Source organism: Chiloscyllium punctatum, chromosome 32 (assembly GCF_047496795.1).
Source record: "Chiloscyllium punctatum isolate Juve2018m chromosome 32, sChiPun1.3, whole genome shotgun sequence".
NCBI classification, from domain to species: Eukaryota; Metazoa; Chordata; class Chondrichthyes; order Orectolobiformes; family Hemiscylliidae; genus Chiloscyllium; species Chiloscyllium punctatum.
The window spans coordinates 56,168,693-56,193,861 of NC_092770.1; the positions used below are offsets into that span (position 1 = coordinate 56,168,693).

Here is a 25,169-nt window from a genome sequence, read left to right on the forward strand (position 1 = left end):
GAGATAGGGACAATACCTCTGCAGGCAGAAGGGCTCTCAGATAGCATTTTCAATTTATGGACTATTTCAGATTCAGATGGGTTTTGAGCAACAGGAGGCAGGATCCTGGGAACTGAAGACAGTGTACGAGGGTACTGGGGAACAAGAGGCAGTGTACTAGTGTACTGGGAACAGGAGGCAGTGTACTAGGGTACTGGGGAACAGGAGACAGTGTACTAGGGTACTGGGAACAGGAGACAGTGTGCTAGGGTACTGGGAACAGGAGGCAGTGTACTAGGGTACTGGCAACAGGAGGCACTGTTCTAGTGTACTGGGAACAGGAGGCACTGTTCTAGGGTACTGGGAACAGGAGGTAGTGTACTAGGGTACTGGGAACATGAGGGAGTGTACTAGGGTACTGGGAACAGGAGGCAGTGTACTAGGGTACTGGGAACATGAGGGAGTGTACTAGGGTACTGGGGAACAGCAGGCAGTGTACTAGGGTACTGGGAACAGGAGGCACTGTTCTAGGGTACTGGGAACAGGAGGCAGTGTACTAGGGTACTGGGAACAGGAGGCACTGATCTAGGGTACTGGGAACAGGAGGTAGTGTACTAGGGTACTGGGGGACAGGAGGTAGTGTACTAGGGTACTGGGAACAGGAGGTAGTGTACTAGGGTACTGGGGAACAGGAGGTAGTGTACTAGGGTACTGGGGAACAGGAGGTAGTGTACTAGGGTACTGGGGAACAGGAGGTAGTGTACTAGGGTACTGGGGGACAGGAGGTAGTGTACTAGGGTACTGTGGACAGGAGGCAGTGTACTAAGGTACTGGGAACAGGAGGCAGTATACTAGGGTACGAGGGAACAGGAAGCAGTGTACTAGGGTACTGCGAACAGGAGGCAGTGTACTAGGGTACTGGGAACTGAAGACAGTGTACGAGGGAACAGGAGGCAGTGTACTAGGTTACTGGGATCACAAGGCAGTGTACTAGAGTACTGGGGAACAGGAGGCAGTGTACTAGGGTTCAAAGTCTGTGAGAAGATTTGTAACTCGGGTGCTCATTGTTGTGGTTCTGTTCACCGAGCTGCGAATTTGTGTTGCAGACGTCTCGTCCCCTGAATAGGTGACATCCTCAGTGCTTGGGAGCCTCCTGTGAAGCACTTCTGGGATCTTTCCTCCGGCATTTGTAGTGGTTTGAATCTGCTGCTTCCGGTTGTCAGTTCCAGCTGTCCGCTGCAGTGGTCGGTATATTGGGTCCAGGTCGATGTGCTTATTGATTGAATCTGTGGATGAGTGCCATGCCTCTAGGAATTCCCTGGCTGTTCTTTGTTTGGTTTGTCCTATAATAGTAGTGTTGTCCCAGTCGAATTCATGTTGCTTGTCATCTGCGTGTGTGGCTACTAAGGATAGCTGGTCATGTCGTTTCATGGCTGGTTGGTGTTCATGGATGCGGATCGTTAACTGTCTTCCTGTTTGTCCCATGTAGTGTTTTGTGCAGTCCTTGCATGGGATTTTGTACACTATATTGGTTTTGCTCATGCTGGGTATCGGGTCCTTTGTCCTGGTGAGTTGTTGTCTGAGAGTGGCTGTTGGTTTGTGTGCTGTTATGAGTTTTAGTGGTCGCAGTAGTCTGGCTGTCAGTTCAGAAATGCTCTTGATGTATGGTAGTGTGGCTAGTCCTTTGGGTTGCGGCATGTCCTCATTCCGTTGTCTTTCCCTTAGGCATCTGTTGATGATATTGAATCCGTTTTTGGCGAATACATTGTATAGGTGTTCTTCTTCCTCTTTTTGTAGTTCTGGTGTACTGCAATGTGTTGTGGCCCTTTTGAATAGTGTCTTGATGCAACTTCTTTTGTGTGTGTTGGGGTGGTTGCTTTCGTAGTTTAGGACTTGCTCTGTGTGTGTGGCTTTCCTGTAAACCTTTGTGGTGAATTCTCCGTTGGGTGTTCTCTGTACCATCACGTCTAGGAATGGGAGTTGGTTGTCCTTTTCTTCCTCTCTAGTGAATCGGATTCCTGAGAGTGTGGTGTTGATGATCCGGTGTGTGTTCTCTATTTCTGTGTTTTTAATGATTACAAAGGTGTCATCCACGTATCTGACCCAGAGTTTGGGTTGAATTTGCGGTAAGATTGTTTGTTCTAATCTTTGCATTACCGCTTCTGCTATGAGTCCAGAGATGGGTGAGCCCATGGGTGTGCCATTGATTTGTTCATATATTTGGTTGTTGAATGTGAAGTGTGTTGTGAGGCACAGGTCCAGTAGTTTGAGTATGCCGTCTTTGTTGATAGGTTCCACGTCCTGTTGTCTGTTCTGTATGTCCAGCAGGTTGGCTATTGTTTCTCTGGCTAGGATTTTGTTGATAGAGGTGAACAGTGCCGTTACATCGAATGAGACCATAGTTTCTTCCTTGTCTATGTGTATATTTCTGATGATGTCCAAGAATTCCTGTGTTGATTGTATAGTGTCTGGATCCGCTGATCAGGTGTTTCAGTTTCTGCTGTAGCTCTTTATCTAGTTTGTGTGATGGTGTCCCTGGTAGTGATACTATGGGTCTGAGTGCGATGTCTGGTTTGTGCACTTTAGGTACTGGGAACTGAAGACAGTGTACTAGGGCACTGGGAACAGGAGGCAGTGTACTCGGGTACTGGGAAAAGGAGGCATTGTACTCGGGTACTGGGATCACAAGGCAGTGTACTCGGGTACTAGGGAACAGGAGGCAGGGTCCTAGGGTACAGGGAACAGGAGGCAGTGTCCTAGGGTACTGGGGAACAGGAGGCAGTGTCCTAGGGTACTGGGGAACAGGAGGCAGTGTACTAGAGTACTGGGGAACAGGAGGCAGTGTCCTAGGGTACTGGGGAACAGGAGGCAGTGTCCTAGGGTACTGGGGAACAGGAGGCAGTGTCCTAGGGTACTGGGGAACAGGAGGCAGTGTACTAGGGTACTGGGAACATGAGTCAGGGTACTGGGGTACACGGGAACAGGAGGCAGTGTAGTAGGGTACTGGGAACAGGAGGCAGTGTCCTAGGTTATTGGGAACAGGACGCAGTGTACTGAGGAACAGGAGGCGGTGTACTGGGGAACAGGAGGCAGTGTACGAGGGGACTGGGAACAGGAGGGAGTGTACTAGGGTACTGGGGAACAGGAGGCAGTGTACTAGGGTACTGGGGAACAGGAGGCAGTGTACTGGGGTACTGGGGAACAGGAGGCAGTGTCCTAGGGTACTGGGAACAGGACGCAGAGTACTGGGGAACAGGAGGCAGTGTCCTAGGGTACTGGGGAACAGGAGGCAGTGTACTAGGGTACTGGGGAACAGGAGGCAGTGTCCTAGGGTACTGGGGAACAGGAGGCAGTGTCCTAGGGTACTGGGGAACAGGAGGCAGTGTCCTAGGATACTGGGGAACAGGAGGCAGTGTACTAGGGTACTGGGGAACAGGAGGCAGTGTACTAGGGTACTGGGAACAGGAGGGAGTGTACTAGGGTACTGGGGAACAGGAGGCAGTGTACTAGGGTACTGGGAACAGGAGGCAGTGTACTAGGGTACTGGGAACAGGCGGCAGAGTACTAGGGTACTGGGGAACAGGAGGCAGTGTCCTAGGGTACTGGGGAACAGGAGGCAGTGTACTAGGGTACTGGGAACATGAGTCAGGGTACTGGGGTACACGGGAACAGGAGGCAGTGTAGTAGGGTACTGGGAACAGGAGGCAGTGTCCTAGGTTATTGGGAACAGGACGCAGTGTACTGAGGAACAGGAGGCGGTGTACTGGGGAACAGGAGGCAGTGTACGAGGGGACTGGGAACCGGAGGGAGTGTACTAGGGTACTGGGGAACAGGAGGCAGTGTACTGGGGTACTGGGGAACAGGAGGCAGTGTACTGGGGTACTGGGGAACAGGAGGCAGTGTACTGGGGTACTGGGGAACAGGAGGCAGTGTACTGGGGTACTGGGGAACAGGAGGCAGTGTACTGGGGTACTGGGGAACAGGAGGCAGTGTACTGGGGTACTGGGGAACAGGAGGCAGTGTACGAGGGTACTGGGGAACAGGAGACAGTGTACGAGGGGACTGGGAACAGGAGGCAATGTACTAGGGTACTGGGGAACAGGAGACAGTGTGCTACTGTACTGGGGAACAGGAGGCAGTGTCCTAGGGTACTGGGGAAATCGAGGCAGTGTACTATAGTACTAGGAAACAGGAGGCAGTGTACTAGGGTACAGGGAACAGGAGGCAGTGTACTACGGTACTGGGGAACAGGAGGCAGTGTAGTAGGGTACTGGGAACGGGAGACTGTGTGCTAGGGTACTTTGAACAGGAGGGAGTGTACTAGGGTACTGGGAACAGGAGAGAGTGTACTAGGGTCCTGGGAACAGGAGGCAGTGTACTAGGGTACTGGGAACAGGCGGCAGAGTACTAGGGTACTGGGGAACAGGAGGCAGTGTCCTAGGGTACTGGGGAACAGGAGGCAGTGTACTAGGGTACTGGGAACATGAGTCAGGGTACTGGGGTACACGGGAACAGGAGGCAGTGTAGTAGGGTACTGGGAACAGGAGGCAGTGTCCTAGGTTATTGGGAACAGGACGCAGTGTACTGAGGAACAGGAGGCGGTGTACTGGGGAACAGGAGGCAGTGTACGAGGGGACTGGGAACCGGAGGGAGTGTACTAGGGTACTGGGGAACAGGAGGCAGTGTACTGGGGTACTGGGGAACAGGAGGCAGTGTACTGGGGTACTGGGGAACAGGAGGCAGTGTACTGGGGTACTGGGGAACAGGAGGCAGTGTACTGGGGTACTGGGGAACAGGAGGCAGTGTACTGGGGTACTGGGGAACAGGAGGCAGTGTACTGGGGTACTGGGGAACAGGAGGCAGTGTACGAGGGTACTGGGGAACAGGAGACAGTGTACGAGGGGACTGGGAACAGGAGGCAATGTACTAGGGTACTGGGGAACAGGAGACAGTGTGCTACTGTACTGGGGAACAGGAGGCAGTGTCCTAGGGTACTGGGGAAATCGAGGCAGTGTACTATAGTACTAGGAAACAGGAGGCAGTGTACTAGGGTACAGGGAACAGGAGGCAGTGTACTAGGGTACTGGGGAACAGGAGGCAGTGTAGTAGGGTACTGGGGAACAGGAGGCAGTGTAGTAGGGTACTGGGAACGGGAGACTGTGTGCTAGGGTACTTTGAACAGGAGGGAGTGTACTAGGGTACTGGGAACAGGAGAGAGTGTACTAGGGTACTGGGAACAGGAGAGAGTGTACACACTAACCCACCTCACCGTACAGTACCCTCGTACACTAGGTTAATGGGAACAGGAGGCAGTGTACAGCGAACAGGAGACAGGGTACTGGGGTACAGGGGAACAGGAGACAGTGTACTCGTTTACTGGGAACAGGAGACAGTGTACTCGGTTACTGGGAACAGGAGAGAGTGTACTAGGGTCCTGGGATCAGGATACCGTGTACTCATGTACTGGGGAACTGGAGGCAGTCTACTGGGGAACAGGAGACAGTGTACTGGGGTACAGGGGAACAGGCGGCAGTGTACCAGGGTACTGGGGAAAAAGAGGCAGTGTACTAGGGTATTGGGGAACAGGAGGCAATGTACTCGGGTACTGGGAAACAGGGGGCAGTGTGCTACTGTACTGGGGAACAGGAGAGAGTGTACTTGGGTACTGGGACCAGGAGGCAGTGTACTAGGGTACTGGGAACAGGAGGCAGTGTACTACAGTACTGGGAAACAGGAGACAGTGTGCTACTGTACTGGGGAACAGGAGAGAGTGTGGTACTGCACTGGAAAACAGGAGGCAGTGTACTGGGAACAGGAGGCAATGTACTCGGGTACTGGGAAACAGGAGGAAATGTAGTAGGTTACTGCGAACAGGAGGCAGTGTGCTAGGGTACAGGGGAACAGGAGGCAGTATACTAGGGTACTGGGGAAAACAAGGCAGTGTACGAGAGTCCTGGGAACAGGAGGCAATGTACTAGTGTACTGGGGAACAGGAGGCAGTGTACGAGGGGACTGAGGAAAACGAGGCAGTGTACAGCGGTACTGGGGAACAGGAGGCAGTGTAGTAGAGTACTGGGAACAGGAGACTGTGTGCTAGGGTACTTTGAACAGGAGGGAGTGTACTAGGGCACTGGGACCAGGAGGCAGTGTGTGAAGGTACTGTGAACATGATACACTGTGCTCGTGTACTGGGGAACAGGATACATGTGCTACTCTCCTGGGGAACAGGAGAAAGTGTACTCGGTTACTGGGAACAGGAGAGAGTGCACTAGGGAACTGGGAACAGGAGAGAGTGTACACACTAACCCACCTCACCGTACAGTACCCTCATACACGAGGTTACTGGGAACAGAAGGCAGTGTACTAGGGTACTGGGAAACAGGGGGCAGTGTGCTACTGTACTGGGGAACAGGAGAGAGTGTTCTTCGGTACTGGGACCAGGAGGCAGTGTACTAGGGTACTGGGACCAGGAGGCAGTGTACTAGGGTACTGGGGAAAACGAGGCAGTGTACTACAGTACTGGGAACATGAGGGAGTGCCCTAGGTTACTGGGAACAGGAGGCACTGTTCTAGAGTATGGGGAACAGCAGGCAGTGTACTAGGGTACTGGGGAACAGCAGGCAGTGTACTAGGGAACTGGGGAACAGGAGGCAGTGTACTAGGGTACTGGGAACATGAGGGAGTGTACTAGGTGACTGGGAACAGGAGGCAGTGTCCTAGGTTACTGGGAACAAGAGACAGTATACTGGGGAACAGGGGAGGCACTGTTCTAGGGTACTGGGAACAGGAGGCTGTGTACGAGGTTACTGGGACCAGGAGACAGTATACACGGGTACTGGGGAACAGGAGACCCTGTACTTGGGTACTGGGAACAGGAAGCAATGTATGAGGTTACTGGGGAACAGGAGACAGTGTACTAGGGTACTGGGGAACAGCAGGCAGTGTACTAGGGTATGGGGAACAGGAGGCAGTATACTAGGGTACTAGGAACAGGAGGCAGTTTAGTAGGGTACTGGGACCAGGAGACAGTATACTAGTGTCCGGGGACCAGGAGATGGTATACTAGGATCCTGGGAACAGGACGCAGTGTTCTAGCGTACTGGGAACAAGAGGCAGTGTACGAGGGGACTGGGAACAGGAGGCAGTGTGCTACTGTACTGGGGAACAGGAGGCAGTGTGCTACTGTACTGGGGAACAGGAGGCAGTGTGCTACTGTACTGGGGAACAGGAGAGAGTGTACTAGGGTACTGGGGAAAATGAGGCAGTGTACTAGGGTACAGGAAACAGGAGTCAGTGTACTACGGTACTGGGGAACAGGAGGCAGTGTAGTAGGGTACTGGAAACGGGAGACTGTGTGCTAGGGTACTTTGAACAGGAGGGAGTGTACTCGGTTACTGGGAACAGGAGAAAGGGTACTAGGGTACCGGGAACAGGAGACATGTGCTACTCTCCTGGGGAACAGGAGAAAGTGTACTCGGTTACTGGGAACAGGAGAGAGTGTACTAGGGAACCGGGAACAGGAGAGAGTGTACACACTAACGCACCTCACTGTACAGGACCCTCGTACACGAGGTTACTGGAAACAGGATGGAGTGTACGAGAGGACTGGGAATAGGAGGTAGTGTACTAGGGTACTGGGACCTAGAGGCAGTGTGCTAGGGTACTGGGAACAGGAGGCAATGTACTTGGGTGCTGGGGAACAGGAGGCAGTGTACTCGGGTACTGGGGGAACAGGAGGCAGTGTGATACTGTTCCGGGGGACAGGAGAGAGTGTACTAGGGTACTGGGACCAGGAGGCAGTGTAGTACAGTGCTGGGGATCAGGAGGCAGCGTAGTAGGGTACTGGGAACAGGAGGCAGTGTGCTGGGTTACAGGGGAACAGGAGGCAGTGTACTAGGGTACTGGGGAACAGGAGGCAGTGTACTCGGGTACTGGGAACAGGAGGCAATGTACTTGGGTGCTGGGGAACAGGAGGCAGTGTACTAGGGTACTGGGGGAACAGGAGGCAGTGTGATACTGTTCCGGGGGACAGGAGAGAGTGTACTAGGGTACTGGGACCGGGAGGCAGTGTACTAGGGTACTGGGGAAAACGAGGCAGTGTACTACAGTACTGGGAACATGAGGGAGTGTCCTAGGTTACTGGGAACAGGAGGCACTGTTCTAGGGTATGGGGAACAGCAGGCAGTGTACTAGGGTACTGGGGAACAGCAGGCAGTGTACTAGGGAACTGGGGAACAGGAGGCAGTGTACTAGGGTACTGGGAACATGAGGGAGTGTACTAGGTGACTGGGAACAGGAGGCAGTGTCCTAGGTTACTGGGAACAAGAGATAGTATACTGGGGAACAGGGGAGGCACTGTTCTAGGGTACTGGGAACAGGAGGCTGTGTACGAGGTTACTGGGACCAGGAGACAGTATACACGGGTACTGGGGAACAGGAGACCCTGTACTTGGGTACTGGGAACAGGAAGCAATGTATGAGGTTACTGGGGAACAGGAGACAGTGTACTAGGGTACTGGGGAACAGCAGGCAGTGTACTAGGGTATGGGGAACAGGAGGCAGTGTACTAGGGTACTGGGAACAGGAGGCAGTGTAGTAGGGTACTGGGACCAGGAGACAGTATACTAGTGTCCGGGGGCCAGGAGATGGTATACTAGGATCCTGGGAACAGGACGCAGTGTTCTAGCGTACTGGGAACAAGAGGCAGTGTACGAGGGGACTGGGAACAGGAGGCAGTGTGCTACTGTACTGGGGAACAGGAGGCAGTGTTCTACTGTACTGGGGAACAGGAGGCAGTGTGCTACTGTACTGGGGAACAGGAGAGAGTGTACTAGGGTACTGGGGAAAATGAGGCAGTGTAGTTGGGTACTGGGAACGGGAGACTGTGTGCTAGGGTACTTTGAACAGGAGGGAGTGTACTCGGTTACTGGGAACAGGAGAAAGGGTACTAGGGTACCGGGAACAGGAGACATGTGCTACTCTCCTGGGGAACAGGAGAAAGTGTACTCGGTTACTGGGAACAGGAGAAAGTGTACTCGGTTACTGGGAACAGGAGAGAGTGTACACACTAACCCACCTCACCGTACAGGACCCTCGTACAGGAGGTTACTGGAAACAGGAGGGAGTGTACGAGAGGACTGGGAATAGGAGGTAGTGTACTAGGGTACTGGGACCAAGAGGCAGTGTGCTAGGGTACTGAGGAAAACGAGGCAGTGTACTACAGTACTGGGAAAGAGGAGGCAGTGTACTAGGGTACAGGGAATGGGAGACAGTGTACTAGGGTACTGGGACTAGGAGGCAGTGTATGAGGATACTGGGCACAGAAGGCAGTGTATTAGGGTACTGGGGAAGAGGAGGCAGTGTAGTAGGGTACTGGGAACGGGAGACTGTGTGCTAGGGTACTGGGACTAGGAGGCAGTGTACGAGGGTACTGGGCACAGAAGGCAGTGTATTAGGGTACTGGGGAAGAGGAGGCAGTGTACTGAGGTACTGGGGAACAGAAGGCAGTGTATTAGGGTAGTGGGGAACAGGAGGTAGTGTACTCGTGTAATGGGGAACAGGAGGCAGTGTACGAGGGGACTGGGAACAGGAGAGGGTGTACTAGGGTACTGGGATCAGGATACAGTGTACTTGTGTACAAGGGAACAGGAGGCAGTGTACTGGTGTACAGGGGAACAGGAGGCAGTGTACTAGGTACTGGGGAAAACGAGGCAGTGTACTAGGGTACTGGGGAACAGGAGGCAGTGTACTAGGGTACTGGGGAACAGGAGGCAGTGTACTAGGGTACTGGGGAACAGGATAAAAAGGTAAAAACAATGACTGCAGATGCTGAAAACCAAATACTGGATTAGTGGTGCTGGAAGAGCACAGCAGTTCAGGCAGCATCCAACGAGCAGCGAAATCGACGTTTCGGGCAAAAGCCCTTCATCAGGAATAAAGGCAGTGAGCCTGAAGCATGGAGAGATAAGCTAGAGGAGGGTGGGGGTGGGGAGAGAGTAGCATAGAGTACAATGGGTGAGTAGGGGAGGAGATGAAGGTGATAGGTCAAGGAGGAGAGGGTGGAGTGGATAGGTGGAAAAGAAGATAGGCAGGTCGGACAAGTCCGGACAAGTCAAGGAGACAGTTACTGAGCTGGAAGTTTGAAACTAGGATGAGGTGGGGAAAGGGGAAATGAGGAAGCTGTTGAAGTCCACATTGATGCCCTGGGGTTGAAGTGTTCCGAGGCGGAAGATGAGGCGTTCTTCCTCCAGGCGTCTGGTGGTGAGGGAGCGGCGGTGAAGGAGGCCCAGGACCTCCACGTCCTCGGCAGAGTGGGAGGGGGAGTTGAAATGTTGGGCCACGGGGCAGTGTGGTTGATTGGTGCGGGTGTCTCGGAGATGTTCCCTAAAGTGCTCTTCTAGGAGGCGCCCAGTCTCCCCAATGTAGAGGAGACCACATCGGGAGCAACGGATACAATAAATGATATTAGTGGATGTGCAGGTGAAACTTTGATGGATGTGGAAGGCTCCTTTAGGGCCTTGGATAGAGGTGAGGGAGGAGGTGTGGGCACAGGTTTTACAGTTCCTGCGGTGGCAGGGGAAAGTGCCAGAATGGGAGGGTGGGTCGTAGGGGGGTGTGGACCTGACCAGGTAGTCACGGAGGGAACGGTCTTTGTGGAAGGCGGAAAGGGGTGGGGAGGGAAATATATCCCTGGTGGTGGGGTCTTTTTGGAGGTGGCGGAAATGTCGGCGGATGATTTGGTTTATGCGAAGGTTTGTAGGGTGGAAGGTGAGCACCAGGGGCGTTCTGTCCTTGTTACGGTTGGAGGGGTGGGGTCTGAGGGCGGAGGTGCGGGATGTGGACGAGATGCGTTGGAGGGCATCTTTAACCACGTGGGAAGGGAAATTGCGGTCTCTAAAGAAGGAGGCCATCTGGGGTGTTCTATGGTGGAACTGGTCCTCCTGGGAGCAGATACGACGGAGGTGGAGAAATTGGGAATACGCTATCTCTTGCAAAAATGCCATCCCGTATTCCCAATTTCTCCGGAGGTAGTGTTCCAGTGTACTGGGGAACAGGAGGCAGTGTACTGGGGAACAGGAGGCAGTGTACTGGGAACAGGAGGCAGTGTAGTAGGATGCTGGGACCAGGAGACAGTATACTGGGGTACTGGGGAGCAGGAGATAACGTACAGGGGTACAGGAGGCAGGGTGCTAGGGTACTGGGAACAGGAGGCAGTGTACTAAGGTACTGGGGAAGAGGAGGCAGTGTACTAGGGTACTGGGGAACAGGAGGCAGTGTACTGGGGAACAGGAGGCAGTGTACTAGGGTACTGGGGAAGAGGAGGCAGTGTACTAGGGTACTGGGGAACAGGAGGCAGTGTACTGGGGAACAGGAGGCAGTGTACTAGGGTACTGGGGAAGAGGAGGCAGTGTACGAGGGGACTGGGAACAGGAGAGTGTATTAGGGTACTGAGGAAAACGAGGCAGTGTACAGCGGTACTGGGGAACAGGAGGTAGTGTAGTAGGGTACTGGGAACGGGAAACTGTGTGCTAGGGTACTTTGAACAGGAGGGAGTGTACTAGGGCACTGGGACCAGGAGGCAGTGTGCGAAGGTACTGTGAACAGGATACAGTGTTCTTGTGTACTGGGGAACAGGAGGCAGTGTGCTACTCTACTGGGGAACAGGAGAAAGTGTACTCAGTTACTGGGAACAGGAGAGAGTGTACTAGGGAACTGGGAACAGGAGAGAGTCTACACACTAACCCACCTCGCCATACCGTACCCTTGTACCGTAGGTTATTGGGATCAGGAGGCAGTGTACTAGGGTACTGGGAACAGGAGGCTGTGTACGAGGTTACTGGGACCAGGAGACAGTATACACGGGTACTGGGGAACAGGAGACCGTGTACTCGGGTGCTGGGAACATAAGGCTGTGTAGTAGGGTACTCTGGAACAGGAGGCAGTGTAGTAGGGTACTGGGAACAGGAGGCTGTGTACGAGGTTACTGGGACCAGGAGACAGTATACACGGGTACTGGGGAACAGGAGACCGTGTACTCGGGTGCTGGGAACATAAGGCTGTGTAGTAGGGTACTCTGGAACAGGAGGCAGTGTAGTAGGGTACTGGGGAAGAGGAGGCAGTGTACTGAGATACTGGGGAACAGGAGGCAGTGTACGAGGGGACTGGGAACAGGAGAGGGTTTACTAGGGTACTGGGATCAGGATACAGTGTACTTGTGTACTAGGGAACAGGAGGCAGTGTACTAGGGTACTGGGGAACAGGAGGCAGTGTACTCGGGTACTGGGGAACAGGAGGCAGTGTACTCGGGTACTGGGGAACAGGAGGCAGTGTCCTAGGGTACTGGGGAACAGGAGGCAGTGTCCTAGGGTACTGGGGAACAGGAGGCAGTGTACTAGGGTACTGGGAACAGGAGGCATTGTACTAGGATACTGGGGAACAGGAGGCAGTGTCCTGGGTACTGGGGAACAGGAGGCAGTGTACTAGGGTACTGGGGAACAGGAGGCAGTGTCCTGGGTACTGGGGAACAGGAGGCAGTGTACTCGGGTACTGGGGAACAGGAGGCAGTGTCCTGGGTACTGGGGAACAGGAGGCAGTGTACTCGGGTACTGGGGAACAGGAGGCAGTGTACTAGGGTACTGGGGTACTGGGGAACAGGAGGCAGTGCAGTAGGGTACTGGGGAACAGGAGGCCGTGTACTAGGGTACTGGGGAAGAGGAGGCAGTGTACTGAGGTACTGGGGAACAGGAGGCCGTGTACTAGGGTATGGGAAACAGGAGGCAGTGTACTCGGGTACTGGGGAACAGGAGGCAGTGTAGTAGGGTACTGGGGAACAGGAGGCCGTGTACTAGGGTATGGGAAACAGGAGGCAGTGTACTCGGGTACTGGGGAACAGGAGGCAGTGTAGTAGGGTACTGGGGAACAGGAGGCAGTGTAGTAGGGTACTGGGGAACAGGAGGCAGTGTGCTGGAGTTCAGGGGAACAGGCGGCAGTGTATTGGGGTACTGGGAAGAGGAGGTAGTGTTCCAGTGTACTGGGGAACAGGAGGCAGTGTACTGGGACCAGGAGACAGTATACTAGGGTCCTGTGAACAGGAGGCAGTGTACTGGGACCAGGAGACAGTACACTAGGGTACTGGGACCAGGAGACAGTATACTAGGGTCCTGTGAACAGGAGGCAGTGTTCTAGCGTACTGGGAACAAGAGGCAGTGTACGAGGGTACTGGGGAGCAGGAGGCAGTGTACCAGGGAACAGGAGGCAGTGTTCTAACGTACTGGGACCAGGAGACTGTGCTAGAGTGCTGAGAACAGAAGGCAGTGTACTAGGGTACTGGGAACAGGAGACAATGTACTGAGGTACAGGGGAACAGCAGAAAGCGTACTGGGGAGCAGGAGATAACGTACTGGGGTACAGGGGAACAGGAGGCAGGGTACTAGGGTACTGGGAACAGGATGCAGTGTAGTGGGGTACTGGGACTAGGAGGCAGTGTACGAGGGTACTGGGATCACGAGGCAGTGTACTAGGTTACTGGGTGACAGGAGGCAGGGTCCTAGCGTACAGGGAACAGGAAGCAGTGTCCTAGGTTACTGGGGAACAGGCAGTGTACTAGGGTACTGGAAACAGGTGGCAGTGTACTAGGGTACTGGGAAGTGAAAAGAGTGTACTAGGGTACTGGGTAACGGGAGGCAGGGTCCGAGGGTACTGGGAGCAGGAGGTAATGTACTAGGTTACTGTGAACAGGAGGCAGTGTACTCGTGTACTGGGAACAGGAGGCAGTGTACTCGTGTACTGGGAACAGGAGGCAGTGTACTAGGGTACTGGGAACAGGAGGCAGTGTACTGGGGAACAGGAGGCAGTGTAGTAAGGTACTGGGGAATAGGAGACATTGTACTAGGCTATGGGAACGGGAGGCATTGTACTAGGTTACTGTGAACAGGAGGCTGTGTACTAGGGTACTGGGAACAGGAGGCCGTATACTAGGGTTCTATAAACATGAGGCAGGGTACTGGGGTACAGGGGAACAGGAGGCACTGTACTAGGGTACTGGCAACAGAAGACAGTGTAGTAGGGTACTGGGGAATAGGAGACATTGTACGAGGGTACCTGAACATGAGGCAGTGTACTAGGGTACTGGGAACAGGAGGCAGTGTACGAGGTTACTGGGACCAGGAGGCACTGTACTAGGGCACTGGGACCAGGAGGCATTGTGCGAAGGTACTGTGAACAGGATACACTGTGCTCGTGTACTGGGGAACAGGAGACATGTGCTACTCTCCTGGGGAACAGGAGAAAGTGTACTCGGTTACTGGGAACAGGAGAGAGTGCACTAGGGAACTGGGAACAGGAGAGAGTGTACACACTAACCCACCTCACCGTACAGTACCCTCGAACACGAGGTTACTGGGAACAGGAGAGAGTGTACTAGGGTACTGGAAACAGGAGGCAGTGTGCTCGTGTACTGGGGAACAGGAGGCAGTGTGCTACTCTACTGGGGAACAGGAGAAAGTGTACTCGGTTACTGGGAACAGGAGAGAGTGTACTAGGGTACTGGAAACAGGAGGCAGTGTACGAGGGGACTGGGAACAGGAGGGAGTGTACTAGGGTACTGGGAACAGGAGGCAATATACTCGTGTACTGGGTAACAGGAGGCAGTGTGCTACTGTACTGGGGAACAGGAGAGAGTGTACTAGGGTACTGGGGACCAAGAGGCAGTGTACTAGGGTACTGAGGAAAACGAGGCAGTGTACTACAGTACTGGGAAAGAGGAGGCAGTGTACTAGGGTACAGGGAATGGGAGACAGTGTACTAGGGTACTGGGACTAGGAAGCAGTGTACGAGGATACTGGGCACAGAAGGCAGTGTGTTAGGGTACTGGGGAAGAGGAGGCAGTGTAGTAGGGTACTGGGAACGGGAGATTGTGTGCTAGGGTACTGGGACTAGGAGGCAGTGTACGAGGCTACTGGGAACATAAGGCAGTGTATTAGGGTACTGAGGAAGAGGAGGCAGTGTACTGAGGTACTGGGGAACAGGAGGCAGTGTACTAGGGTACTGGGAACAGGAGGCAATGTATTAGGGTAGTGGGGAACAGGAGGCAGTGTACGAGGGGACTGGGAACAGGAGAGGGTGTACTCGGGTACTGGGATCAGGATACAGTGTACATGTGTACTAGGGAACAGGAAGCAGTGTACTAGGGTACTGGGGAAAACAAGGCAGGGTACTGGGGAACAGGAGGCTGTGTACTAGGGTACTGGGGAACAGGAGGCAGTGTAGTAGGGTGCTGGGGAACAGGATGCAGTGTAGTAGGGTACTGGGGAACAGGAGGCAGGGTTCAAGGGTACTGGGGAACAGGAGGCAGTGTACTACAGTACTGGGAAACAGGAGGCAGTGTACTAGGGTACTGGGGAACAGGAGGCAGTATAGTAGGGTACTGGGAACGGGACACTGTGTGCTAGGGTACTTTGAACAGGAGGGAGTGTACTAGGGTACTAGGACCAGGAGGCAGTGTGCGAAGGTACTGTGAACAGGATACAGTGTTCTTGTGTATTGGGGAACAGGAGGCAGTGTGCTACTCTTCTGGGGAACAGGAGAAAGTGTACTCGGTTACTGGGAACAGGAGGCAGTGTACTAGGGTACTGGGGAACAGGAGGCAGTGTAGTAGGGTGCTGGGGAACAGGAGGTAGTGTAGTAGGGTGTTGGGGAACAGGATGCAGTGTACTAGGGTGCTGGGAACAGGAGGCAGTGTACTAGGGTACTGGGAACAGGAAAGAGTATACACACTAACCCACCTCGCCGCGTTGCACACTAACCCCCCTCACCATACAGTACCCTCGTACACTAGGTTACTGGGAACAGGAGGCAGTGTACTAAGATACTGGGAACAGGAGACAGTGTACCCGTGTGCTGGGACCAGGATGTAGTGTACTAGGGTACTGGGGAACAGGAGGCAGTGTGCTACTGTACTGGGTAACAGGAGAGAGTGTATTAGTGTCCTGGGAACAGGAGGCAGTGTACTGGGGTACTGGGACCAGGAGGCAGTGTGCGAAGGTACTGTGAACAGGAAACAGTTTTCTCATGTACTGGGGAACAGGAGGCAATGTACCCATTACTGGGGAACATGAGGCAGTGTACCCGTGTACTGGGGAACAGGAGGCAGTGTGCTCGTGTACTGGGGAACAGGAGGAAGTGTACTCGGTAACTGGGAACAGGAGAGAGTGTACTAGGATACTGGGGGACAGGAGGCAGTGTAGTAGGGTACTGGGAACGGGAGACTGTGTGCTAGGGTACTGTGAACAGGATACAGTGTTCTCATGTACTGGGGAACAGGAGGCAGTGTGCTCGTGTACTGGGGAACAGGAGGCAGTGTACTACTCTTCTGGGGAACAGGAGAAGGTGTACTCAGTTACTGGGAACAGGAGTGTACACATTAACCCACCTCACCGCATTGCACACTAACCCACCTCACCGCATTGCACACTAACCCACCTCACCGTATCGCACACTAACCCACTTCGCCGTACAGTACCCTCGTACACTAGGTTATTGGGAACAGGAGGCATTGCACTAGGGTACTGGGAGCAGGAGGCAGTGTACTAGGGTTCTGGGAAACAGGAGGCATTGTACTACGGTACTGGGAGCAGGAGGCAGTGTACTAGGGTTCTGGGAAACAGGAGGCATTGTACTAGGGTACTGGGACCAGGAGGCTCATGCCCGAAACATCGATTCTCCTGCTCCTTGGATGCTGCCTGACCTGCTGCGCTTTACTGGGATTAGGAGGCAGTGTACTGGGGTACTGTGACCAGGAGGCTCTGTACTAGTGTACTGGGAACAGGAGGCAGTGTACTAGGGTACTGGGAACAGGAGGCAGGGTACTGGGGTACAAGGAAACAGGAGACAGTGTACTAGGGTGCTGGGAAACAGGAAGCGGTGTACTAGGGTACTGGGATCAGGAGGTAGTGTACTAGGGTACTGGGATCAGGAGGTAGTGTAATAGGGTACTGGGAACAGGAGGCAGGGTACTGGGGTACAAGGAAACAGGAGACAGTGTACTAGGGTACTGGGAACAGGCGGCAGTGTACTAGGGTACTGGCAACAGGAGGCAGTGTACTAGGGTACTGGGAACAGGAGACAGGGTACAGGGGTACAAGGAAACCGGAGACAGTGTACCCGTGTACTGGGGAACAGGAGGCAGTGTACTAGGGTACTGGGTGACAGGAGTACTGTGATGTGGTGAGGTGGGTTAGTGTGTGATGTGGTGAGGTGGGTTAGCGTGTGATACGGTGTGCTGGTTGTTGCTGTCATGGTATTATTTGTCATGCAGTATCTTCTTATTCTTCCTGAGCTGTTTTAAGTTCCTGTTTTTTTTCTTCCTTAAGTCTGTCTATGTTCCTCATGCTCTGGCTTTCAGGAGATCATATACATACAAGGTAGAGTGCATGTAGAATGTGTGTCAGTAGTGGGAAATAGTAGTGAACAGGGAAGCAGCGCACAAGCAATCCTAAAAGTACACTGAGTCATACTGCATTGTATCCAATCTGAACTCACATTGATGTTAAAACACAGAAACTGTCCAATTGGTTCTGTTCCATGTTTTTTGCTCCATAAGGCACTCTTTATTAATCTCACTCTATCAACAAGTCCTTCTTTTCCCTTCCTTTTCATCCAGCTTTCCTTGAGCGTATTTCTTGGAATAAACTTGACCATGCTTTCTGGTACTGAGTTCCTCATTTCATTGTGCTCTGGAGTTTCCCTGAATTAATAAAATCATAAAAACTCAAAGTACAGAAATAGCCTCCCTGCCATCCTCATGCTGGCTGTATGAAAGTATAGTCTCCACAGCAACTGCAGATAAACAGCAGATATTGGTCTCACCAGCATTGTTCATCTCCAAAAAGTGCTGCATCTTCCCACTGTAACCCTGTAAGCCCCTCATTCTTCTTGTCCAACTCTTTTACAACTATGCAGGGATCAGTTTCATTTCAGAAGACTGTTCCATATCCCAACAACTCTCAAGTGGTGAAACAGAGCCAAAGAAGCGCACAAATCCCCTCTTGATCCTCTGACAGTTTAGAATGTCTGGTTTACAAGAGACAATCATTTTCCTCTCTTTGGAAACCTCTCGAGGATCATCTCTGACATGTTCTCTGTTCAAGGAGAACAATTAAACTTACCTGATGTGCCTCATCGCTGAAGTTGCTCACCTCTTAAGTGGTGACCAAGGCTGGAGGAAATACACTGGCCTTTAGACTCATGACTAAAGGTCTTACCATGAACGGGAAGGCTAATCATATGCATTCTCTAAAACTTGGAATAACGGTATCAGATGATGAGGGTACCAAGCAAAAGGCAAAGGGAGAACTAATGTTCATAGAGGAATGATTTCTAAATAAATAATTGTTAATGGTTTAACAATAGAAATCCCAGAACTTTGGTAACGTTTGAGTACCTCATTGGTCAAGAATCTACCTTTACCTAAAAAAAATTAATGGCTCTGTCTCCACCACTTTCTGTGGGAGCGAGTTCACAGGTTCTCAACCCTCTAAATAAACTGCAGCAACAAGTTTAATTCCTCCTGTTTCCTGGGGATACTGGTTATAAAAATGGAGGGAAGGGGGAGGAGATTACAGGATAAAGTGTGATTGACACAGCGAGTTGAATAGTATGAAAAGCTGTGATGTGTTTGGGATCGGAGGACCGGCAGATGTTGTGAAAATATATATCAGAACGAAAAGGAAGAGATTGGCCAATGGACTGTCTTTGCTGATTTGTAATAACCATTTAAAGATAGCTGGTGACTTTCTTAAAAATGTATTCTTTCATGAGATGACAGCATTCAGTGGCCAGGCCAGAGTTTATTGCCCATCCCTAATTGCCTAAAGAACAGATAAGAATTGCTGTGGGCCTGGAGTCACATGTAGGCCAGACTGGGTAAGGGTGGCAGTTTCTTTCCTAAAGGACATTAGTGAAACAGATGGGTTTTTTCAGACAAACGACAATGGTCATCATTAGACTCTTAATTCCAGACTTTTTTAAATTGAATTCAAATGTCACCATTTGGCGTGGCAGGATACAAACCCGGGTCCCGAGAACATTATCCCAGTCTCTGGGTGAACTGTCCAGTGATTACACCATATGACCATTCCCTCCCGAATGCTGGCATTGCTGTGTTTCCTTCATTAGACCATCCTGTCGTCTTGTTGTAGTCACCTAGCTCTATAAAACAGAACTGACTGGTACATTTAGCGGTTTGTTGTCCATGCTGTCTGGCAATAGATCCATTCTTTTAGTTCCCCCAAGTGAATCCAATAGATTGCTTGGTCCACTTGTATCCTAGGAGAAAGTGAGGACTGCAGATGCTGGAGATCAGAGCTGAAAATGTGTTGCTGGAAAAGCGCAGCAGGTCAGGCAGCATCCAAGGAGCAGGTGAATCGACATTTCGGGCATGAGTCCTGAAGAAGGGCTCATGCCCGAAACGTCAATTCTCCTGCTCCTTAGATGCTGCCTGACCTGCTGCGCTTTTCCAGCAACACATTTTCACCACTTGTATCCTACCAATGGATCCGGTGACATCTGTGGCCTGAGCATACTTATCACTCATTGTCTTAGGCTACTGAAAAATTGGAGTCAGCCTCAACCTCATGAACACTTAAGTTCTTTACTAATCCATCATAAGGCAAGTTCCAGTCCATTTCTCCTTAAGGTCAATGGAGAAATCCTCTCAAATGAGGGGTATTTCCCCCATTTGGAGAGCCATCTCTCACCTAAGGTTGACATAGACGCAGAGATGCAACACATTCAATCTATGAGCACCGCCTGCAGACGCTGATGGTTGAGAATTTTTGATGACTACAACATCCATGCTGATGTCAAGGTCCTTGTGTATAAGGTAGTCATCCTTCTGATTCTTCTGTATGGTTCCAAAATTTGAACTGGGTATAGATGCCATCTCAAGACCCTTGAGAAGTACCATCAGCTTTGAGATGGATTCTCCAGATTAACTAGAAGGACAGGAGTACTAACATCATCCTTGAAGCAGCTAACAGCACCAGATTCGAGGCCATGACCATCTAAACTCAACACTGCCGGGCTGGTCACATGATTAGGATGCCTGCGTTCCAACTGCCAAAGCAAATCATCTTCGCCCAGCTCAAGGAAGGAACTGAAATGTGAGGAGGACAAAGGAAGCATTTCAAAGACCTTTTGAAGGCTTCCCTCAAGAATTGGAACGTAGATCTCAGAACCTCGTTCAGAAGAGTCTGACTTAGTGGAAGCTGTGCACCTCGCTGAGGAAGAACACACCAATATTTCATGATATGTTTGCTTGTTCAGCTATTGAGCAGGGGTAAAAACGTGTTTATTTAATTTCAGAAACCCTACACTGAGGAGGAGCTCAACTCCAAGCTGACTCGGAGGGTGCAAAAAGCAGCTCGGAGACAGGCCAAGCAGGAGGAGCTGAAGAGGCTGCACAGGGCACAGGTCAGTAAGCAAGAGCTGGGATTTTCAACAACAACAACCACGATGGGTGAAGTATCTGTGCGGTAAGCGATGCCAGTCTACCTGTATCACTGAGGGAATGAGAAGACCCTGTTCTAGTTGAAATACATCCTGGTCAGTCTGTCCCATTATATTGCCGCTAATTGCACCTTAATTTTGTTTACTAACGTTCTGTATGGGATTTTAACCAAAAAGCTTTCTGAAAATCCAACTCCACACTCTGTGTTATACTAGGATACACCATTTCTATGATGGTACACTATGTTACACTATACCCACAAGATGTTACACTAGGACACACTATACCCACTACAGTCATAGGGTTGTAGGGCATACAATATCTATGGCAGCACACTAGGCTACACTATCCCACATTGGTACACTGTATTACATGAGGGTATACTATATAACAGTGAGTTTTGAAAAGATTTGTAGCTCAGGTTGAGATTCTGGATGTAGGTTTGCTCACAGAGTTGGGAGGTTCATTTCCAGACATTTCATCACCATATTAGGTAACATCTTCAGTGGGTCTCAGGGTGAAGCATTGCTGATGATTCCTGCTTTTTACTTACAAGTTTGGGTTTCTTTGAGTTGGTGATGTCATTTCCTGTTCTTCTCAGGGGATGGTAGATGGGGTCTAACTCGATGTGTTTGTTGTTAGAGTTCCGGTTGGAATGCCATGCTTCTAGGAATTCTCATGCATGTCTCTGTGTGGCTTGTCCTAGGATTCATGTATTGTCCCAGTCAAAGTGGTGTTCTTCCTTATCTGTATATAAGGATACTAATGAAAGAGGGTCATGTCATTTTTTGACTAGTAGATGTTCATGTATCCTGGTGGCTAGTTTTCTGCCTGTTTGTTCAATGTAGCGTTTGTTACAGTTCTTGCACGGTATTTTGGAAATGACATCAGTTTTGCTCGTTGTCCGTATAGGGTCTTTCAAGTTCATTAGCTGCTGTTTTAGTGTGTTGGTGGGTTTGTGGGCTACCATGATGCCAAGGGGTCTGAGTAGTCTGGCAGTCATTTCCGAGATGTCTTTGATGTAGGGGAGAGTGACGAGGGTTTCTGGATGTGTTTTGTCTGCTTGTTTGGGTTTGTTGCTGGGGATCTTCAAACCAGCGTCTACAGGAAAACAACACATACGGACCAGATTAGATTAGATTACTTACAGTGTGGAAACAGGCCCTTCGGCCCAACAAATCCACACTGACCCGCCGAAGCGCTACCCACCCATACCCCTACATTTACCCCTTCACCTAACACTACAGGCAATTTAGCATGGCCAATTCACCTAACCTGCACATCTTTGGATTGTGGGAGGAAACCGGAGCACCCGGAGGAAACCCACGTAGACACAGGGAGATTAGATTAGATTCCCTACAGTGTGGAAACAGGACCTTCGGCCCAACCAATCCACACCGACCCTCCAAAGAGTAACCACCCAGACCCATTTCCGTCTGACTAATGCGCCTAACGCTACGGACAATTTAGCATAGCCAATTCACCTAACCTGCACATCTTTGGACTGTGGGAGGAAACCAGAGCACCTGGAGGAAACCCACACAGACACGGGGAGAATGTGCAAACTCCACACAGACAGTCGCCCAAGGCTGTAATTGAACCTGGAACCCTGGTGCTGTGATGCAGCAGTGCTAACCACTGAGCCACTATGCCGCCCCCAATATCCACAAACAAAGCTGCATCAGAACATTATTCCAAGAGCCACCACACACTGCAGCACAGATGAACTACACAGAGCAGAGAAAAATCACCGACAGTTTATTCAAAAGGAACGGGTATCCAGCGAACACAGTCCACCGATTTCTCAGCAACAAACCCAAACAAGCAGACAAAACACATCCAGAAACCCTAGCCACTCTCCCCTACATCAAAGACATCTCGGAAATGACTGCCAGACTACTCAGACCCCTTGGCATCATAGTAGCCCACAAACTCACCAACACATTAAAACAGCAGCTAATGAATTTGAAAGACCCTATACAGACAGCAAGCAAAACTAATGTTATTTACAAAATACTATACAAGAACTGTAACAAACACTGCATTAGACAAACCGGCAGAAAACTCGCCACCAGGATACATGAACATCTACTAGCCACAAAACGACATGACCCTCTCTCATTAGTATCCTTATATACAGATAAGGAAGAACACCACTTTGACTGGGACAACACATGAATCTTAGGACAAGCCAAACAGAGACATGCACGAGAATTCCTAGAAGCATGGCATTCCAACTGGAACTCTATCAACAAACACATCAAGTTAGACCCCATCTACCATCCCCTGAGAAAAAGAACAGGAAATGACATCACCAACCCAAAGAAACCCAAACATATGATTCGAAAGCAGGGATCATCAGCAGTGCTTCACCCTGAGGCCCACCGAAGATGTTACCTAGCAGAGTGACGAAATGTCTGGGAATGAACCTTCCAGCTCAGCGAGCAAATCTACATCCAGAACTATATAACAGTACACTATATCACACTAGACTACACTATACCTAGAATGGTACACTGCGTTACAGTAGGATATATTATATAACAGTACACTGTTACACTAGACTACACTATACCCACAGTGGTACACTGTGTTACAGTAGGGTATACGATATAACAGTACACTGTTACACTAGATTACACTATACTCACAATGGTACACTGTGCTACACTAGGGTATAGGGTAAAAACAATGACTGCAGATGCTGGAAACCAGATTCTGGATTAGTGGTGCTGGAAGAGCACAGCAATTCAGGCAGCATCCAAGGATGAAGACCTTTTGCCCGAAACGTTGATTTTGCTGCTCCTTGGATGCTGCCTGAACTGCTGTGCTCTTCCAGTACCACTAATCCAGAATACACTAGGGTATAGTATATAACAGTACACTGTGTTACACTAAGGTATACTATACGACAGTACAGTGTGTTACACGAGGCTACACTATACCAACAATGTTATACTGTTACACTAGGGCAAACTATATCACTGATGGTGCTAGGTATTCTATATCCTCAATGGTATACTATGTTATATAAGAGTACAGTATGGACAATGGTACACTCCACTACACTGGACTATACCCACAATGATACACTGAATCTCATTATACATAGAGTGATACATGAGGCATCACTACCCACAATGGTACAGTAGAATTATAGAATCTGTAGAATGTGGGAGCAGGCCATTCAGCCAAATGAGTCCACACTGACCTCCAAACAGTATCCCACGCAGATCTACCCCTCCCCCAGTCCCTTCAACCCTGCATTTCCCATGGCTAATCCACCTAGCCTGCACATCCCTGGATACTGTGGGCAATTTAGCCTGGCCAATCCACTGTAACCTGCACATCTTTGGGCCAGAGCAGTAAACCAGAGCACCAGCAAGAAGCCCCCACAGACACAGGGAGAATGTGCAAATTCCACACTGTGGCTGAGGCTGGAATTGAACCTAGGTCCCTGGCGCTGTGAGGCAGCAGTGCTGACCACTGAGCCACCATGCTGACTTTACCTTTATCCATGTTAGAAGGTGCATTGGTCACTGTCAAAATCAGCCTGATTTAGCTGCTTTGTTCCAACAGATTATTCAGCGACAGCTCGAGCAGGTAGAGGAGAAGCAGCGTCAGCTGGAGGAGAGAGGGGTGGCTGTCGAGAAAGCTCTTCGTGGAGAAGCAGGTAGCTGCCCCTTCTCTCTGTCTCTCTCTCTGTCCACGAAGGACCATGCCAGGCTGTTTGCTGAACTGATAAAAACGTATTAACATCCCACTGGTTAACGATGGACTGGCAATATACCTCCCAATCGCAGGCAAACATTGTCCATTGTTGAGAAATGTTTCTTCCCAATCTGGCATTGAGGTGAAGCTATCAATCAGGGTCATTCTCTGACCTGTCCTGCATCACACCCCACCCCTCTAAGGGTCAAACTCTGACTTGCCCAGGGTCCATCTCTGATTGATCCAGGGTCCAATATTTGACCAGTCCAGGGGCCAATTCCTGAAATATCCAGGGGTCAATCCTTGACCTGAGCGACCATCACTCACTCCCTCCAGGGGTCAATCCCTGACCTGTACAGTATCACTTATTCCCACCTGGCTAAGTGTCGTCTGTGAACGTTAGTTTGTAAGAGCGAAGTGTTTTATTTGAGGGTGGAATGGTAAATGTAATGTTTTCTTCCAGCTCCTCTGTCCATTTAATTTCTCCTTCCAGTTTCCATTGTGGTGCTGAGTTCAGAGCTGGTGTTTCTAGTTGGCAGCATTATGCCCAGTGCTGCAGGAAATGGTAATATGGGAATCAAGGAATTTTGTTCAGCACCTTGTTCTTCTTATTCTAACAGGATCATTTCTCACCTCACCCAGTGAGGTGCTGACATTTCCTGGACATTTCCTGCCTAAGTGGTATTCGTCACATGAGTCTCAGCAGTTAATGTGAGCTGTTCAACCACAAAGGTATCATAGTGGTGCCCACACCACCCAGTGGATGGAGATGCCACACCAGAAAGTCAGCTCGGTCTCTCCTGTCGAGCTGTGCATTATATACACACACACACACACACGCACACACGTCGCGCTGTCCTCGAGTGATTTGGACATGCAGCTCTGGGCTGCTCCTCAACGACTTCCTTCTGGTCAGGATTAAAGGTGCTTGGAAGGGATAAATGTTGGAGTGTTCAGGAGTGGATCTATCCCC

At 50.9% G+C, this 25,169-nt stretch overlaps 1 protein-coding gene across 1 annotated transcript in view; it reads left to right on the forward strand.

The window, feature by feature from the left end:
• LOC140458192 (protein-methionine sulfoxide oxidase mical3a-like) overlaps nucleotides 1-25,169 on the forward strand; it is a 433,786-nt gene that overhangs the window by 354,432 nt on the left and 54,185 nt on the right. The window contains exons 37-38 of the mRNA XM_072552428.1: nucleotides 20,341-20,448; nucleotides 24,065-24,158. Of these exons, the coding sequence (XP_072408529.1) occupies nucleotides 20,341-20,448; nucleotides 24,065-24,158 (202 nt within the window). The remainder of the gene's footprint in view (nucleotides 1-20,340; nucleotides 20,449-24,064; nucleotides 24,159-25,169) is intronic.